Genomic DNA, 18,781 nt, shown 5'->3' on the forward strand with positions numbered 1-18,781 from the left:
CAGATGTTGTAATGTGATCAGAACAAGTGTGGCGCCGCGATGGACAGCGCCCGAGCAAGGATTCTCACGAGATGTGACAGTGAAATTCGTAAAACCGTAATGCGAACTGGCCACTTTTTACGGCAACTGATTCTTGGCTTTTTGCAAAGCATCTTCATTCACATGTCTTTTCCGCGTTCGCCAGTGCATGATTCACTTTTACAAAGGACGATCACTTTATCCTCGAGGATGGCTCGATTTGAGTTCACTAAACTTTGTGAACTTATTTTAACTCTTGAATACAAAATTTTTACTTCGAGTAACAAACGTAATAATTATATCAAGTACATCAAGTATAAAGATATTACGACTACTATTTAATTTTAAGTATATTTTTTAATGCAATTTAGAATGGCAAACCAGCTGACGGCCCACTCGATGGAAAGTGGTAACCGTCACCTATAAACATGAGCAGTACCATGGATATAACAGAGTATACTGTTTCACCATGATACTCCCTACACGTTGCCATTCCTGAGAACTCGGGTGTTATTCTTCTGTACCCTGTAAATTCACTGTCATATCCCACCCTTCAAACCGAAACACAGCCATGTAAACACAACTGCTTCACGATAGAAACTCGAATGGAACAGAGGTGACTAAGCAAACGATTTTTGTACAAAATCTCCCTCTGTTTTATTTTTTATTACTTACTATCTGATAAACGTTGTCCTGTCCAAATCCTTTTTTCCTTCACTATCAGACTAATATGTACATTTAAAAAAAAATATTATAACGTCACTTCTGTTCTCGAATTATATACCTGTGTACCCTTGTTTTTCAACAAACAGTATTCTTACCTGTTTATATTGGTTAAATAAATGTTTAAAAATAGAATTGTATTGGTTAATATATGCATTGTAACACATCTGTGATAGAAATAAGAAAACAACAATAAGTAAATTTATTTATACAACAACAACGCATGTTAACTCATTCAAACTCAACGTTAACACGTTCCTCTTCGTTTATTTCTTTGTACTTTGCGCTGAATGTAGCAGTAAAATTATATGATATTGGTGATGTATTAAGCAATAAAAAATCACTTCATATATTTAAAAGGACATTTAGTATCCAGGGCCGTAAAACACCCTAAAAAAGTTCCCATAACTATAACAACCCATTAAAGTCCTACTTGTTAACACAGTTCTCTCTTCTCTATTTGATAATGTATTCTAATTAGATAATATTATTATTATTTATTATTTAACTCTTTAGCAATAAATTGTTAAATTTATGGTGCAAACCATAAATAAAAATATACAATGACAAGTGAAATACAGTAACATAAATACAGATTGAAATATACACATAAAGGTACAAAAGGCGAAATCTTATCGCTAGGGCAATCTCTTACAGAAAACCTTTAGTTAAAGGAGAACAGATAGAAACGAACATGTGGCGCAAGAGTGAATTAATAAGCTAAGCTTTCTGACTTTAAATATTACTACACAGGCCAAATGGCTTGTCATTGTGTTTCGTTTTAAAGTTTCGTTTTCTTGTACTAGTGTGTTGTGCTTTGATCCCTTAGTCGCCTCTTACGAGATTTTAATAATAAAATTCATCGTAACCAATATATTTGGAAGTACACAAATTTCCTTATACTCTTATTGGAATGAAAAACAAGATTCCGTGTGAGCGAGATCACATTAAACAAAATATTTTAAGGAACATTTGTCATGAGTTTCTAAATTTTCTAACTGAACGTTTTACTTCTGTTTTCTTTTTATCAGGCAAATAAATTGCCTTATCGAAGTGACAAATATCTTTATTTTCTAAATTCAGTAGTAACATCAGATTATTTATCTTCAATACTTACTTAAAAGTATTACTTATCATATCAGCCTTAAGTGTCCACTGTTGAACATATGATGGGGGATGATCCCCTTTGAGGGATTTTGCCAGTAGTTTCCATGCTTGGCAGGCGGATTGGCAACCGCATTTAGGCTTTGGAGATGTTTTAAGAGGGACGCTGCTGCTCATCCCTCGCCCTCTCTTAGTCGCGTCTTATAACACCTACGGAAAAGGAAGGGGAGGCCTATTCTATGCCAGGACCACACAAAAAGGTAAAGTTGAAAGTATTAGTTATTACTCTACAATAAAAAGTATTTAAATATTTATAAATATAAAAGTACTTAAATAAAAAAGCACTTAATATAATAAAAAATGGTAACGATTATTTCTTGTAATTGTTTATATTTATAATAAGTTTACTATTGTAATCTTTTGGAGGAAACAATAAAGAGTATCTATCTATCTACCTATCTATTTACTACTACCTATGGAAACTTGATAATGCAATACTACAATTGACCTGTAAATATTATGCCACGTTATTATACCACTTTCCATCAGGTGGGCCGTCAACTTTTTTACCATTTTAAGTTGCATAAAAAATTTTTTAAGTACTTACCAATCGGCAAACGGTTTCAAAATAACAATATGAGTCAACACAGAGAACTGACTGTCCCATTGTCGACTGCGAGTTACTGACAGTGATTCACGACCTATTAATATGAGTTCGATGGTACCAAATTAGTAACAGCATTATATGATGCTATTATAATATACTACTAATACTACCTGTGCGGGGGGAAAGGGATTGTAAGTAATAGAGACTAAAAATCCCATTGCTAGCAATATACCCAACCAGGTCGACCTCTTCGCGGTTCCCCCTGGAAACTATCATGGTTAATTCCTGATGAATTCATCATGATGGGCTAACTGGCCTGTTTTCATCCTCATCGATCACCCTTCACTGGTGCCCCGCCAGCGTATCCCATTAGCGCAGGCGGGGTTACCACTCCATTTTCATATAATAAAAAAAAAAACTAAATACTACCTGTGCCTTCAACTTTATCCGTGTAACCAGGATATGTTAATTGACCGGGATAAAAAATAGCTTATGTCTTTCTGCGTGCAAAATAATTCGTGTATACTCAATTTCAAAATCTGATGTTACTTTGGTGTTTTTTTAATGGTTTATAATTAATGGCGGATTAATTAGTCAAGGATATGGGCTGGGATAGAACTGGCTGGAAGAAGATGCATGAATTAGTTGCACCGACAAGAGGAAACTCTTAAATGAAAAGAGAATTAATGGCGGGCTAGCAGTGATGGATGATAGGTGAGGATGAAGCCATGCCAATTAGTTCATCGTGACTAGTTCACCAGGAAATAGCGTTCATTTTATAATATAAATAATTATAAAGATTAGTACGTTTACTATATACGTGATTCTATTTAACAAATGGCCTGTCTTATGCCCGTAGCTAGAGGGCAGGAGGACATAAAGAGGCAATGCCCTTCCTTAAAATGAAAGGCTCCAAGAAAATTAGACAGATTTGCACTTTCGAAGTCACTTAATTACAGCTTCTGCTCTACCAAAGAGTTCTTTTGCCCTATCTTAAACTAGGTACGGCTCTGGTCTGTCTATTTATCATGCTTTTACGCCTAACCTATTTATCATAATCATCATCATTTCAGCCATTATCCGTCCACTGCTGGAGATAAGCCTCCCACATAGACTGTCATAAAGAACGGTCCTAAGCCACCTGTATCTACTAACTCCCTGCAACGCATTTCAGGTCGTCACTCCATCTAGTGGGGGGTCGTCCTACACTGCGTTTATCCGTACACGGTAGCCACTAAAGAACCTTCCTTCCCCATTGGTTGCCGGTTCTTCGAGCTATGTGACCAGCCCATTGCCACTTCAGCTTGCTTATCTCTCGGAATATTTTGGTTCTTTTGCGGATATCCTCGTTTCGGATTCTATCACACAAAGAAACTCCGAGCAAAGCACTCTCCATAGCTTAATCTATTAAACCACTTTAATTGAAAATCCACCTAAATTTTCAATTAAATTTCTACTTTTCACAAAGTTGTCCCTTGCATATTAGGCACATTGTATTCATAGAAAGTGAAATGCATCTACTAATAAAATTGAGACATTATTAGGAATGTTGTTTTTTTCCGCTCCTTTTACAATAACAACTTGAAGATAATTGTCCGAAAACCTGCGGACAACCACAAAAACCTATGTAGATTACTTCACATCCTAATCTTGACTCATCAACCTGGTGCAGTATGATATGAAGTTTATGTATTGGAGAATAAGGTTCAATTTATTTTTCAATGGTTCTCAAGCCAATTTTGTAGGACTATTTGATTTTTTACTCATTCGAATCTCGATGAGTTCCAACCAAGATGTAAAGTTTATATCAAAATGTTTATTACTCAATTCTGACGCTTACTACTTTCGTATTAGAGTTCAATAATGTATTTATTCGATGGTAATATGAGTTTTGTTGGATTATCCGGTGAGCCCGCTGCCGGTGACGGCTCCGACCATCCGTGAACCCTGTACTGTGCGCATACGCACGTCCACACGCGGTTTGTATTTTTTTTTCGCTTCCAGACGGTGCACTCATTGCGGTTTCCAAACGTCTTACAATGAACTGTATTTTTATTTTATTTTTCTACAGAATTATTATAAAAACCCACTTTAGTCTTAGCAAAATTACTATGAAACCTACCACAGTAAAAAAACTCTATATATCTATGTATATACATGCATACCATATACATACATATGCAAGTATATAAATACATAACATATATAAACATAATATTCAGAAATCAAACCATAAACATGTATTTTAACATACATAAACACAAACCAACATACAATCACAAAACATTGAAAAAAAAACATATTTCTTAAGAACGAAATAAAATTTTTATACGTTTTTAAGTGTAATAAAATTTATTGGATTGTTTGTTAAGATTTTTTGCTGTCCATACGTTGAAGGGCGCAGACGCAGGAAAGGGCGGTCTCGCTGGACCAGTTCTCTGCGCCCGCGCAGGATAAACGCTTGATTATCTGAGCACCAGCCCACTGGCTGACATTCTGACGTATATTGCTATTGCCCAGACATATTTCTTGTGTAAAATACGTATTTATATACGACTACACCAAGGTCGCATTAAAAAGTATGCATATTATTATGAATTTATGACACTTTGAAATCTAGCAATTCGTTCCACAGACTAAAAATAATGATGAGGATAATCGTAGATAGAGAATTAAAAGTAAAAGGATATTTTGGAGAGTTCCAAATTTAAAAAAATTACCGTAGACAATAAATAACATACAAAATCGTTAACAAATAATGTATAATCCCCACTATGTAATAATGTAAATGTGAAAGTGAGTTTGTTTGTTACATCTTAGTGCTTAACCGGCTCTACAAATCGTCATTTGTTTTAGTACGTACTGTTTGGGGTAGATCAATGATTGATTTCCAGTGCAATCAATGAATCATTAATCTAAATACATTTTTGGGATGGCTAAGGACCTTACGTTACGTTATACCCTCTGGTCCATCAACTTAGCCTGGTCACATGGGCAAAGTCGCAGGTAAAAATAATAGTTATTAATTTCCTAAAATCTCTCTTAAAAGATATTACACGCATGTTTATAATGGACCTTTCTACATGTTATTTTGTTTATGATTTGCCAACTTTAGGTAGGTACGTAGATAAATTATTACATAGTAATTTGTGCAGCCGGTCATTAACATCGCTGTGTTTTAAAAAGAAATTATAGTCCTTAATTATTATGTGCGGAATATTATCCTACTTTAATATATACTATAAAATAATATCATAAATATGAAAGTTTGTTTGTTTGTATATTTCTTACTGAATCACCCTAAACGTCTGAACAGATTTAAATAAAACTTCATATACGTACATATAAATATGCTTATAGTAAAAGAGACTGATTATAAAACAAAGACAAAGAAAGAAACATCGTATTTTATATTAACCTATTTAATACTTTATGTACTAATTTATGCAGGGCAAACCGCGGGGCACAATTGGTAATATTGTAAAGTTAACAATTTAATATCAAATTAAATTTCTCACATTATATATATATATATATATATGTGTGTGTGTGTGTGTGTGTGTGTGTAAATATTATTCAAAACATACAGTAATAATAACAAAGTAATGGTAAAGTAAAATGGTAAACTTATCTCTAAAAGAGATCTCTTCCAGTCAACCTAAAACAGTGGCATAGGAAGTAATGAGTGGGCAATAGTAATGCCTACCAGAATACTAAACATCAAAAATAAATATTTACAGGATTTTTTAATTTCAATTAATTAATTTTAATAATTAAATTATTTAGTTTTTATTAGAGGAAATATCGTGGTATTACGCTTATTAATATAATCTATTGTTTTACCTAGGAACCTTTTTTTATTTTTTTAGGAATAACACCTTAATCGTCAGGAATAGCAGCGCATGAGGGGTATCATGTAAACAGTATCCTCTGTTATGTCCATGGTACTGCTCATGTCTTTAGGCGACGGTTACCAATTTCCATCAGGTGGGCCCTCAGTATGTTGCCATTCTAAGTTGCATAAAAAAAAACCTTTTAAATATTAATACTATCACAACATTACTTGATAATATATTACTTCCTTAATACCTTATAGTCCTCACAAAATAACAAATAATAACATTCGACATCTCATCTTACTATAGGGTTAAATTTTCCCATAGCGTCAACCTAACATTATAATTTAGAAAGGGTTAAGACAAAAAAAGTTAATTCGAAATGACACCCCACATGCGTAGCCATCCGGCCGAAAGAGTAAGATTTAACCCGTACATGCGCGTCATTAAAATTACAGCGTATTGAGAGAAACACAACCAGTACCTCAACGCTTATTATCAATTAAATTCATTAGTGTAATTCTTTAATTAATTTAATCGATGGACTACTTTTATACAACATGAAATAATAATACTAACAACTTACCTCGGCTTCGTACGGTATCATTACAAAATATTGAATAAAAACTTTTGTATATGTTTTCATAAGTATGCATTATATATACAAACTTCTGTAAAAAATATCTAAGTATCAGTGAAAGCTAAATATCATAAATAAATTGATTTCCACAAAAAAAAAACCGTCTTCATTATTGACAAAAATTGCATTTACAGTTATATTAACTTAAAAAGTAGACTACTGAGCCGATTTTGATAAAAATTCCATGGGACCAATTTGTAACTATATATATATATATATATATATATATATATAGAAAAAGGGAATTTTTAAAACCGTTTACATATGATTGAGATATGAGGTAACAAACATAAAAAAATACAATCGAATTAAGAACCTCCTTTTTTGAAGTCGGTTGAAAATCCGTTAGGTTTAGAGGTTAAACAGGCATACGTGGACAGTGACACTATTATTTTGCAAACAAAACAACTTGATGTAAATTAGCACTCAATATGAATATATTATTCATTGAACACTCCTGAAGGCTAAAGTTTCATGAAAATTAAATATCCTATTTATGGTTAAGCTGTGTAAATCTTCTTCAAGACATATCTTATCATATCAAATCAAAATCTTGCTTAATTATTATAACGTTTAAACAGCTATTATGAAACATCTATTCTATTATATTTACACACTATCCCATCGGCACATAGTTATAGTATTTATCTATGAATAGAGAGAAAAATGCCATATGCATATATATAATACGTATACCGTACAGCATAGAATGGGCCACCGTTTTCTTTTCTGTGGAGGTCGTAAGAAGTGACTAAGGAAACTTAAATGTCAACGGGTAGCAGCGTTCCTCTTAAAACATAACCAAAGTCTAAGTATCGTTGCCAAGTATGACAACCACTGACAAAACCCCCTTTATAAGAGAGGCCTATGCTCGTAAGACAACAATTAATATGATGGTGATAAGAGAAAAAAAAATCATTTAAACATATAGAAAATTTATATATAGAAAAAAACAAAAAAATATAATTATTATATATTTCGTAGGAATCGAACTACTGGATACATGATACACTGTGCCCGCTGTCAAGTGAGGAGTCGTTTGGCCGCTCGCATTTCCTCCGGTATTATTTTATCCGGCGCCGATTATAAACAGATGTTATGCACACATAAATCTTTGTCCCGAACGGGCGACTTGTGATGTACGTGAGAGTGTACACTCTAATTTCTTTAGAAAAGCTTTATTGATACCTTACAGTAGTGTAATTATAGTTGTTTAAAATTATTAAGTGCCTCAACGGCTCAATGGCCGAGCTTCGCTCGTTAATTTATATGTTTAGAAAGAAGCAGGACTACTGACTGGCTATCAATCAACGCACAGACATAACTAATGAAGCTAGAATGTTGGAAATTTTGCCTAGATATTCTCGCGTCTCAGTTCTTTTTTTTTCTAGTTGACATATTTAGTAAGCAATATTAATAAATCTAGTCGGATATAAATAAAAATCAATTACCGAATGTATAATAAACGCATTACTTTAAAACGACTGCATCTATTTGGTTAAATCATTTTTTTTTTATCTTTGTTATTTTTGTAAAACAAAGCATTTTAAAGAAAATATTTAAATAGAGCAAAATTTAGTTGAAATATCTCCACTTAAAAAGGTAAATAAGTGAAATAAAAAACGGTAAATGTAAGGGGAAAATTTGGTCTCATTTTTTTCATTACTATACGCGTGCGAAGCCAGGGCAGGCAATTAGTAATAAATAAATATATGTGCATTATAATCGGACGCTGGACATAGCGACTTTACTTAGTTCCACTTTAATTATATTACTTTCAATTTGCCCTAAAATTGTTATAACAAAATATGTTATTATATAAAAAAAAGGTGTTGGGCATTATTGTGAACTGATTGTAAGAAAGAAAACGCCGGTTCGTGTTGAAAAGTTATACTGACAGTTTATATAAAAAAAAAAATGAATAATTAAAAGAATACAATATTGGAAATACAAATTACAAAGGAGTTTGTAACAGGCATATTACACAGTACAACAATCATAACCTTTAAGAAAAGAGCAAATTCCTTTTTAAAAAGCCGGCAGCACAGCTGCAATGCCGTTAGTGTGGTGGGTGATCATGGGCGGCGGTAGTCACTTACCACCAGGTGAGCCGCATGCTCGTTTGCCCCCTGCGTTGTAAAAAAAAATCTAGTAAACTAAACAAACCTACTACGGTTACAGGAGAGGAGGGATTATTAGTAATGGAGTCTATGGATCCCATTGCTAATAATCCTCCCTGGAAACCATCATGATTGATTCCTGATGAATTTGTCGTGATGGGCTAACTAACCTGTTTTCATTCTCATCTATCACCTTTCACTGGTGTCCTGCCAGGGTATACCGTTACCCCAGTAACCCTGCCTATTCTGTCTTGCGGAGCACCATTGAAAGATGATAGGTGAAAGTGGAAGCAGATCAGTTAGCTCATCGTGACGAATTCCACAAGAATTAACCACGATGGTTTCCATGGGAATCCGCATGGAGGTCGATCTGATAGGGTATATTGCTACCAACAAGGTCACTAGTAATTAGAAACAATCCCATTACTAAGGGAGAAAGGGATTGTTAGTAATGGAGACTGGGAATCCCATTGCTAGCAATATACTCAACCAGGTCGATCTCCTCGCTGTTTACCCTGGAAACTATCATGGTTAATTCGTGATGAATTCATCATGATGGGCTAACTGGCCTGTTTTCATTCTCATCTATCACCCTTCACTAGTGCCTCGCCAGCGTATTCCGTTAGCGCAGGCGGGGTTACCATACCATTTTCACCCATCAAAAAAAATCCCATTAATAAACATTTTTTTATTCATTCTATAATGTAGTCAATAAAAAAATAAAATAAACGCCATATCTCCTCTTTATAATAATAGCACAATGTTAGAAGTCTTCATAAGTAATTATTTATAATGTGAAATCAGTATAAATGTCTATACTATACAAAATAATGTAATACCAACATTTTAATATGAAGTGTCATTGATTTATGAGTATTTTGTGATAATGTAAAGTGCAAATTGAAGTCTTTTACATACACTTAACTCTTTTAATATAATAAATTGACAAATGAATCACCTACCGAGAGTTTAAATGAATCTTTGCGTCCAAGGACATGACTGTGCTCTGCTTTATTCCAGCTCTCGCACATGTGAAGACGTTTTAGCTAACCTTAAATACAGGTTTGTGAGTAATTAATACTTGGATATCTCTCTATCTCACTTTAAGTAATAAATCATTTGAAATGATCCGGAGAGTCTGCAGCTATTACTGTAAGCAACTTAATTGAATGGTGACTAAAACTAATGGTGACTAACTATTAAAAAATAATATTTTTTTATTATTTATGTTGTTTTTACATATTTACTAGTTCCCTACCCCGGTTTCGCACGGGTGAGATTAAATAATAAAATGAGATCAAATCTCCTCTCTCACTAATTCTCTCACTTTTTATATGGATATTTTTTTACCCAAGTTTTTATTTTTTCGTATGATTTTTTAAATATTTTCTTTCATACAAAGCTTGCGTTGACAAATTTCAAATAACAAATAGGTGCAGTTGTTCTGAAGTGATACGCTTACATACGAATATATTCAGCAATTGATTTTGATGCGTGTAACAAGATATATAATTAACATTAAATTTACATTAGTTGATTCATTAAAAACCAATTAATTATGAAATAATTAAACCTATTTAGACTGCTATGAGGGTTAATCCTAAAACCAATAATCTCTATTGACATTGCAACTTTTTTTATGATATCATTATATAGCCTACAACATTCTTCCAAGTCGGGTAAGCCATTTGGACTATACATTGTATATTGTATCAAAGATCCAAATTTATACCTACATATACATGTATAAAAAAACTTTAAGTCATTCTAACTTGTCAGCTGTTGTAGTCTTTTTTTTTTTTGATGGGTGAAAATGGTATGGTAACCCCGCCTACGCTAACGGGATACGCTGGAGGAGCACCAGTGAAGGGTGATAGATGAGAATGAAAACAGGTTAGTTAGCCCATCATGATGAATTCAACAGGAATTAACCATGATAGTTTCCAGGGGGAACCGCAAGGAGGTCGACCTGGTTGGGTATATTGCTAGCAATGGGATTCTGTCTTCATTACTAACAACCCCTTTCCCCCCAGCTGTTGTAATCTCATAAGAGGCTCAAAATATTTAGTCATTTTTCAACTTACATTTCTTTATAAAACAATCAGTTTTCAACCGAAAATGAAGAAGTTTCGTATTCGGTTGTATTTTTTTTTTTTGTTTATTACCTCATAACTCTTGTGTAAATAGTTTGGAATAATTCTTGCTTTATCTAAAAACATATACTTATATATAGGTCACATAAGATTTTTATAAAAATCAGTTCGGTTGTTTAGTTTTTAAATAAAAATAACTGGTTTTACCGCCATTAAAGTCGGTTTATATTTGTGAAACATAATCTTAATTATACTAAATGAACACTCTCTTATTTGGGTGCTAATTATTTTGAACTTACTCTACAGTGTCATGCCTCCTTTTTTATAAAAACTAAAACCTTTGCATACCTATTTTAACTATTACACTATTTTGTCGCTTTCTTTCAAATTAGCAATTTAGCACAAAAGAAAGAGACAAAGCAATTCAATAACTATGTTTATGAGAGGTTTATTTTGTTCCTGAACATCTATATCTATTTAGTTCAAGTAGGCATGAGTGATATGGATACTGCTTCGATATTTATATATCGGGATCCTCTGCACATTGATGACAAAAAAAATCATCACCCATTTCGATATCGCCCATATCAGTCGGATATATATTTTCGAATATGTTAAAAGTGTCTTATTCAATATTATTTTTTGGATAACAGACTTTTAACATATTCATTATTGGACCAGTATTTTTTTTTATACCACTAAGGTGGCAAACAAGCATACGGCCCACCTGATGGTAAGTGGTTGCCTTATAGTATATAGAGATTGTAACTAAAATATATAAATATTGCTATATATTACACGCCCCTAGTTCAAAGCCCAAGCTATTAGTGTATTCGTCTGGTTATTATTATAATGTAACGTTAAAAAGCCCCAAATAGGCCCTCGCGGCCGAATCGAGATATCGACGAATCGATTGTGACTCAGATAAGTTTATAAAGTGGCACGATTTTATCGGCGTTTAACCGATCTCGGGTAAGTTATTAACGACGCGAGCTCGACCAAGATAGATGGCCACCTTTTTTACAATGCCCAACTAGTCTGTTTGGATGACGACCGACCCCTTAACATTAAAAAAATATATACCTTCTTTGTTTTAATTTAATCGATAATGAGATTCTAACGATTCTAGTGATTGATTCAAAAGATGTAGATACTAGTACATCTGTCCATTTATTAGTTCACGTCGATAATGAAGTAACATCGTAATTAAGCGTTTCTAATTGTTTTATGAAGATTAACGGATTGGATGGATACATACATTTATATTAAGTGAGGCGGCAGCAAAAAAATACGTTCCGTTGAACTATTAATTTACACTGAGCGGCTACTACTTGGGTTTTGAAACTGTATCGCCTGTCAGAAACCGTTTTATTGGAGCTATGTGTTTAAAAACATATTATGATTTTCGGCAGTCTGAGTCTTGCCTGCAGTACTAATTATTAGTATGTAGTATTATTTATAATATATAGTGCCGTGTGGTCGCGGCCTATGCCATTCTATAAAGGGGCATCCCTTCCTTTCACGTGGGTGTCGTAAGAGACGACTAAGGGAACTTTATGGACGAGAGATTGGCAGCAGCGCCCCTTTTAAAACTTCACCAAAATTTTACTGTGATTGCCAATCCGCTTGCCAATTGTGGCAACTATAGTAGACAATTAACGGCTGATATTTTGTTGATGATGATTATTTATATTTTTTTGCACATTTAACACTATTAATTTTATTAAGCATGGATCACTATTTAAAATTAATAATCAATTAATAAATGTTAATTAATCACATACATTAATTAATTTGTATTAATTATTTTATGTAATTTTAATATAGTTATTAATTTATAATAAGTTTAACAGTAAAGATTGTTTATCTATCTATCTATCTATTAGTGCAAGATCACTATTTTTTTTAATAAAACTAGTATATAGCCTATGTTACTTGCTGATAATGCAGCTTTCTATAGCTAAAAGTATTTTTTAAATTAATAGATAGATATTCGTTATTGTTTCTCTAAAAGATTACATTAGTAGACTTATTAAAAAAAAACATATAATAATACAAACAATTACAAGAAAAGATTACACTGAGAAAACAATCACTAATAGCAATCTCTTTCAGGCAACTTTGGTTGATACTCGTAGGTTGAGTAGTTTTTGAGTTTACCCATTACAAACAAACAAACATACAAAAAAGCAAATTTTCCTCTTTATATATATATGAAAAAAATGTTTAGAATACCATGAAGAATAAAATGTAGTACTAGACAGATTTTGGGTTTAATATACTCTGGAGCTAATGAAATGGAAACATGCAGATTCACAAAGACGCCCTAACTTTGTGTGCCGACTTTTTGCCTTTATAAGCGGAAAGCGCCTTGGAGTCCACCTAGATATTGGCTTAGTGCTACTACATTAATTTGATGTCAAAAAATTCAGACAATTTAAACTATTGATACTCAAAGTGCTCTATGCGGACCATCAGGGCTTAAAAACATAAAAAAAAAATACAACCGGATCGAGAACGTCCATTTTTTAAGTCGGTTGAAAATACAACTGCTTCTTTCTTAACTATCATGATAATTTATTTATAACGACCACAACGACGACGACAAAGAATTAACATTGATTTTATAAAATATTTGGGCAAATATTCTATTGTAGCCAAATTCAAGGATTCATCATCATCATCATTTCAGGCATTATATAGGCCTCCCTCATAGACTACCATAAGGATCGGTCCTGAGCCGCGAGCCTAATTCAGAAATTAATTTTGTTTATTTCCGCTACCATTAGTATTTGTGTAACACATACTAACGGTAGTGGAAATAAACAAAATAATTCTAATTGACTAACCAATGTTATGGTCTTCTACAAAATAACACCTAGTTCACTAAAACATAGGACATTTAATAACCTAAAATCAACAATACTAAAATAAATAGATTTAACATGAGAAAGCACTCTTTGTATTTTCATAGACCAGTACTTTACCATAAATACCAGGACTTTTTACCCTAAAATCGAGTATACCCGATTACGCGCAACCTTTCTCCAACACCGCAACGAAATAACGTTATTTTTGATGTACATCCAGTTATAAGTTCACTACAGTATAAAACCCTTCCGTATACAGTTGCACGATACCTGATACCAGCACACAGTGGCTGTCAAAACCCGATCAGCAGCGTACAGTTGACCGCACAACGCAGTTCCCATTACTGGTAAAAAAGAATCCAACATTTGAGCGACACGTGTTATATTTATTCGTGATGATTGGCCGATAACAAAGTCTAATAATAGCTGGGTCGTATTAAGTTTAAAAAGTTTTTTTTATAACCACCAAAGACTTGATGTTGATCTAAGCGTTTGTAGTTTATAAACAAGACTGAAAAGAGCAAGCGCTAGACTGACATGTTATTATTATATATTTGTAATAATACATATGCCATATAGTCCCGGCATAGAATAGGCCATCCCCTCCTTTCTCGTGTCGTAAGAGGCGACTAAGGGAACTTAATGATCAAAAGAAGGGCAGCAGCGTCCTTCTTAAGACATCACCAAAGACTAACTGCGATTGTCGACCTGCTTGACAAGCGTGATAATTATTGGCAAAACTTCCTTTATGGAGAAGGCCTATGTTCAGCAGTGGACAGTTAAAGGCTGATATGATGATGATTCATAAGATTTGTTTTCACTTGTTAAACTTGTACTCTTTTTTTTTTATACAACTTAGAATGGCAAACAAGCTGACGGCCCACCTGATGGAAAGTGGTAACCGTCGACTATAGACATGAGCAGTACCATGGACATAACAGAGTATAATGTTTCGCCCATGATACCCCCCATGCGTTGCCATTCCTGAGGACTCAGGTGTTATTCCTCTGTACCTAGTAAATTCACGCCATATCCCACCCTTCAAACCGAAATACGAACACAGCCATGCAAACACAACTGCTTCACGGTAAAAACACGAATGGGACAGAGATACCTAAGCAATCGACTTTTGTACAAACCCTCCCTGACCTTCCTAGTATTGGCGTATTTAAGATTATTTTCCAGGGGGGACCTAGCTCCTTAAAAAAGACTTTTATGTACTCTCTGACATGACTTTACGAAGCTTTCTTCAGGATGCATGCACAAGAGTGGGCATTAGACAACTCTGAGTTGGGCACGTCCCAGCCGTCGCCCTTTCTATATACCCTTATGTTTCTTATGCGCACACAAAAGCACTGTTTGGAGAAACTCTACATATTAAGATAAGTAGAGGATAAATGGAACTAGAGGCAGGGACGTTCTTGACATTTTTTAAATTATTATTTTGTACTCGCATTGTACACAGTTATTTTAATTAAATAAATAAAATATTTTTTTTATACCACTGAGGTGGCAAACAAATATACGGCCCACCTGATGGTAAGTTGTTACCGTAGCCTATGAACGCCTGCAATACCAGAGATATTACGCGCGCGTCGCCGACCCTGAAGAAACCTCTTTAGCCCCCTTTTGAAGAATCCCATGCTGTAGTCTCTTGGGAAAACCTCGGCAGGGAGCAATACAATTTACAATAATAGAAAGTAGATGAGTTCTCAATATTATTATTTTGATAAATTTTCCATTCGTAAAAGCAAAGTATCTGCGTTAATCCATTACTTACTGTTTGAAAAATGACAATATTTATACATCAGTCGAGAGCAAATGAAATGATAATAAATTCTACAGACATTTGCTTTTTTAAACGAGCCTGGAAATTATTTTCCCGCCTTAACAATATCGTGGAAGTGAAATCATTAGAAACTATTAATATATTAGATGGGTAATATTTACAATTACAATATAGTATCTTTGGGGGGGGGAGGAAAGGGACTGTTAGTGATGGAGACTGAGAATCCCATTGCTAGCAATATACCCAACCAGGTCGACTTCCTCGCAGTTCCCGCTGAAAACTATCATGATTAATTCCTGATGAATTCATCATGATGGGCTAACTGGCCTGTTTTCATTCTCATCTATCACCCTTCACTGGTGCTCCGCCAGTCTATCCCGTTAGCGCAGGCGGGGTGGGGTTACCTTACCATTTTCACCCATAAAAAAAATAGTATCTATATATTATGTTAAATATGTCAAATATCAATTATCCAATATATAATATCGAAATAAAACACTTGATCGAAATTAATTTAAATATCTAACTAGTACCATTATCACATCAGCCAATGGCTATCCATTGCTAAACATAGGCCTCCCCCATAAGAGGCAATAGTTCCCACGCTTCAAAGGCAGGTTGATAATCGCTGTTAGGCTCTGATGATGTTTTAAAATAGACGTTGCTGTCCATTTCTCGTCCATTAAGTTCCTTTAGTCGCCTCTTACGACACGCACGCGAAAGGAAGGGATGGCCTATTCTATGCCAGGACCACGCGACGAATTTGTATAGGTGATATCGAATTGGGTAATAATGTTTACATATATATAAACAATATTCTTTATAAGCGTATTTACTTATAACAATACATTGTATAATACAAATACCATTTGGGTATCCAAAGGGGTTTTACATAGATGATTTATCTGCCTATATTTTACTCACAGGGTATGGTCTGACCATCGAATCCTATATTTTTATTTTAAGTACACTTTCATGACGATGCTTCTTGACTAAAAATATTTTTCGAGAATAAAAACAGGTTTATTCAAATAAAGCCTCATTCCATAAAAGTTTCAGTGAAATAATACTGGCAACTAGAATTAGTATTGTTCATTTTAGTACTTTTTTTTATACAACTTAGAATGGCAAACAAGCTGACGGCCCACCTGATGGAAAGTGGTAACCGTCGCCTATAGACATGAGCAGTACCATGGGCATAACAGAGTACACTGTTTCGCCTATGATACCCCCCCATGCGTTGCCATTCCTGAGGACTCAAGTGTTACTCCTCTGTACCCAGTAAATTCACGCCATATCCCACCCTTCAAATCGACTTACTACGAATAGGTGTAAATAAATACCACAAACAATTGAAAAGGACTGTTACCCACTAGTAGAGCTTCTAGTTAACATGAAATATACAAGCTAATACTAATCCAGTAACAAATAATGCATTTTTGGTTGATTGATTGCATCTATGCATACAGAAAGTACAAATAAAAGCAGAGTTTAAAACAGTATACCAAGATATACCAGTATCGATATTTCATCAAAATAAATTACATTCACCATTCGCATATGGAGCCAACAGTTTATTCGTTTCATAAAGTTTCATAAAAGGCGCTTGGCACGCCACCTCGTAAACACGCTACAAGTTCGAACTATTTACATATCACACTCTGATTTACTTAGCCATCTGCTGTCACGATGTAGAATGTGTCTAAACTTTTTATAGGTGTACGTACAGTACATACATATATCTCCTTCAAGACATCTCCATTTAACAGTTTATTATAAACAAATATATTAACATTTTTTTATATTATTTTCAGATACGACAGCGCCGTATGTGCTATACAAAGATGGTGTCGAGCGCGCTCCGCCTGGTACTCAATGGGGTGGAGGCGTGCTGGACGGGGGATACCAACCCATGCAGCATCAGAGCCCAGGCGGGCCATCACCGCAACCCGAGCCCCAGCTTGCTTCTCCAGCGCCGTCCTCTCCATACCCCCCAGCGCCACCCCCTCCAGACCCAACAGGAGCTGCGGAAGACGCAGCCCAACAACTCGCACAACAACAAGCACAACAACAACCGCAACAACAACAACAGCAGCAGCAACAGCAGCAACAAACATCACCAGAGCACATGCAAGTTGAGCAGCAGCTACAGAGTCAGCCGCAACCACAACCGCCTTCCCAAGATCATTTGGATAGGACGCCATGCTTTGTACCACAACCGGACTTACAGCAACAATACGCAACACCATACTTCAAAGAAACTAGACCGACTAGTCACATGCTTGGGACTGGTGGTTTCCCGTTACATTACTTAAAACAGAACGGCGTCCTATCACTGGAAGGCCCAATTGATCAGTATGGAGCTCCTGAACTCCGTCACTTACCGGACATTGTCCAGCCTGAGCCCCCGAAACCACGAAAACATAATCCGAACTCAGAGTTGCGGCTTTTCAAATGCTTGACTTGTGGCAAAGACTTCAAACAGAAATCCACATTACTGCAGCATGAACGGATCCACACGGATTCCAGACCATACGGGTGTCCAGAATGCGGCAAGCGGTTTCGCCAGCAGTCACACCTGACGCAACATCTCCGCATCCACGCGAACGAGAAGCCATACGCGTGCGTCTACTGCCCGCGTTCGTTCCGGCAGCGAGCCATCCTCAACCAGCACCTACGCATCCATTCCGGTGAGAAGCCATATACGTGCGGCGAGTGCGGCAAACATTTCCGCCAGAAGGCCATCCTGAACCAGCACGTCCGCACACACCAAGGCGAGCGCTATTCACACATATATACCTATCCCCGATCCCCGCGCGCGCCGCCCGCACTGACAACCTCGGTCACTGCCGACGTCGCTTGCGATTCCCGCCGCTCCCTACACGTTCGATTCGGTCTCGCATCCATTGGCCTTCCTTTCAAACAAATTCTCGGTCCCCTCGTCGCCTGTAAAACAGAGGGCGCTCGCGAGACGCGGAACC

The 18,781-nt window shown here is 35.3% G+C and overlaps 1 protein-coding gene across 2 annotated transcripts in view; it reads left to right on the top strand.

The window, feature by feature from the left end:
* LOC113521210 (zinc finger protein 774) overlaps nucleotides 1-18,781 on the top strand; it is an 86,153-nt gene that overhangs the window by 59,176 nt on the left and 8,196 nt on the right. The window contains exon 2 of one of the 2 annotated variants that reach the window (XM_052902997.1): nucleotides 17,615-18,574. In XM_052902997.1, the coding sequence (XP_052758957.1) occupies nucleotides 17,615-18,574 (960 nt within the window). The remainder of the gene's footprint in view (nucleotides 1-17,614; nucleotides 18,575-18,781) is intronic. The other variant, XM_052902999.1, reaches the window with a different exon arrangement.

This window comes from Galleria mellonella, unplaced genomic scaffold (assembly GCF_026898425.1).
Source record: "Galleria mellonella isolate WM207_F2 unplaced genomic scaffold, CSIRO_AGI_GalMel_v1 utg99, whole genome shotgun sequence".
Taxonomy (NCBI): Eukaryota; Metazoa; Arthropoda; class Insecta; order Lepidoptera; family Pyralidae; genus Galleria; species Galleria mellonella.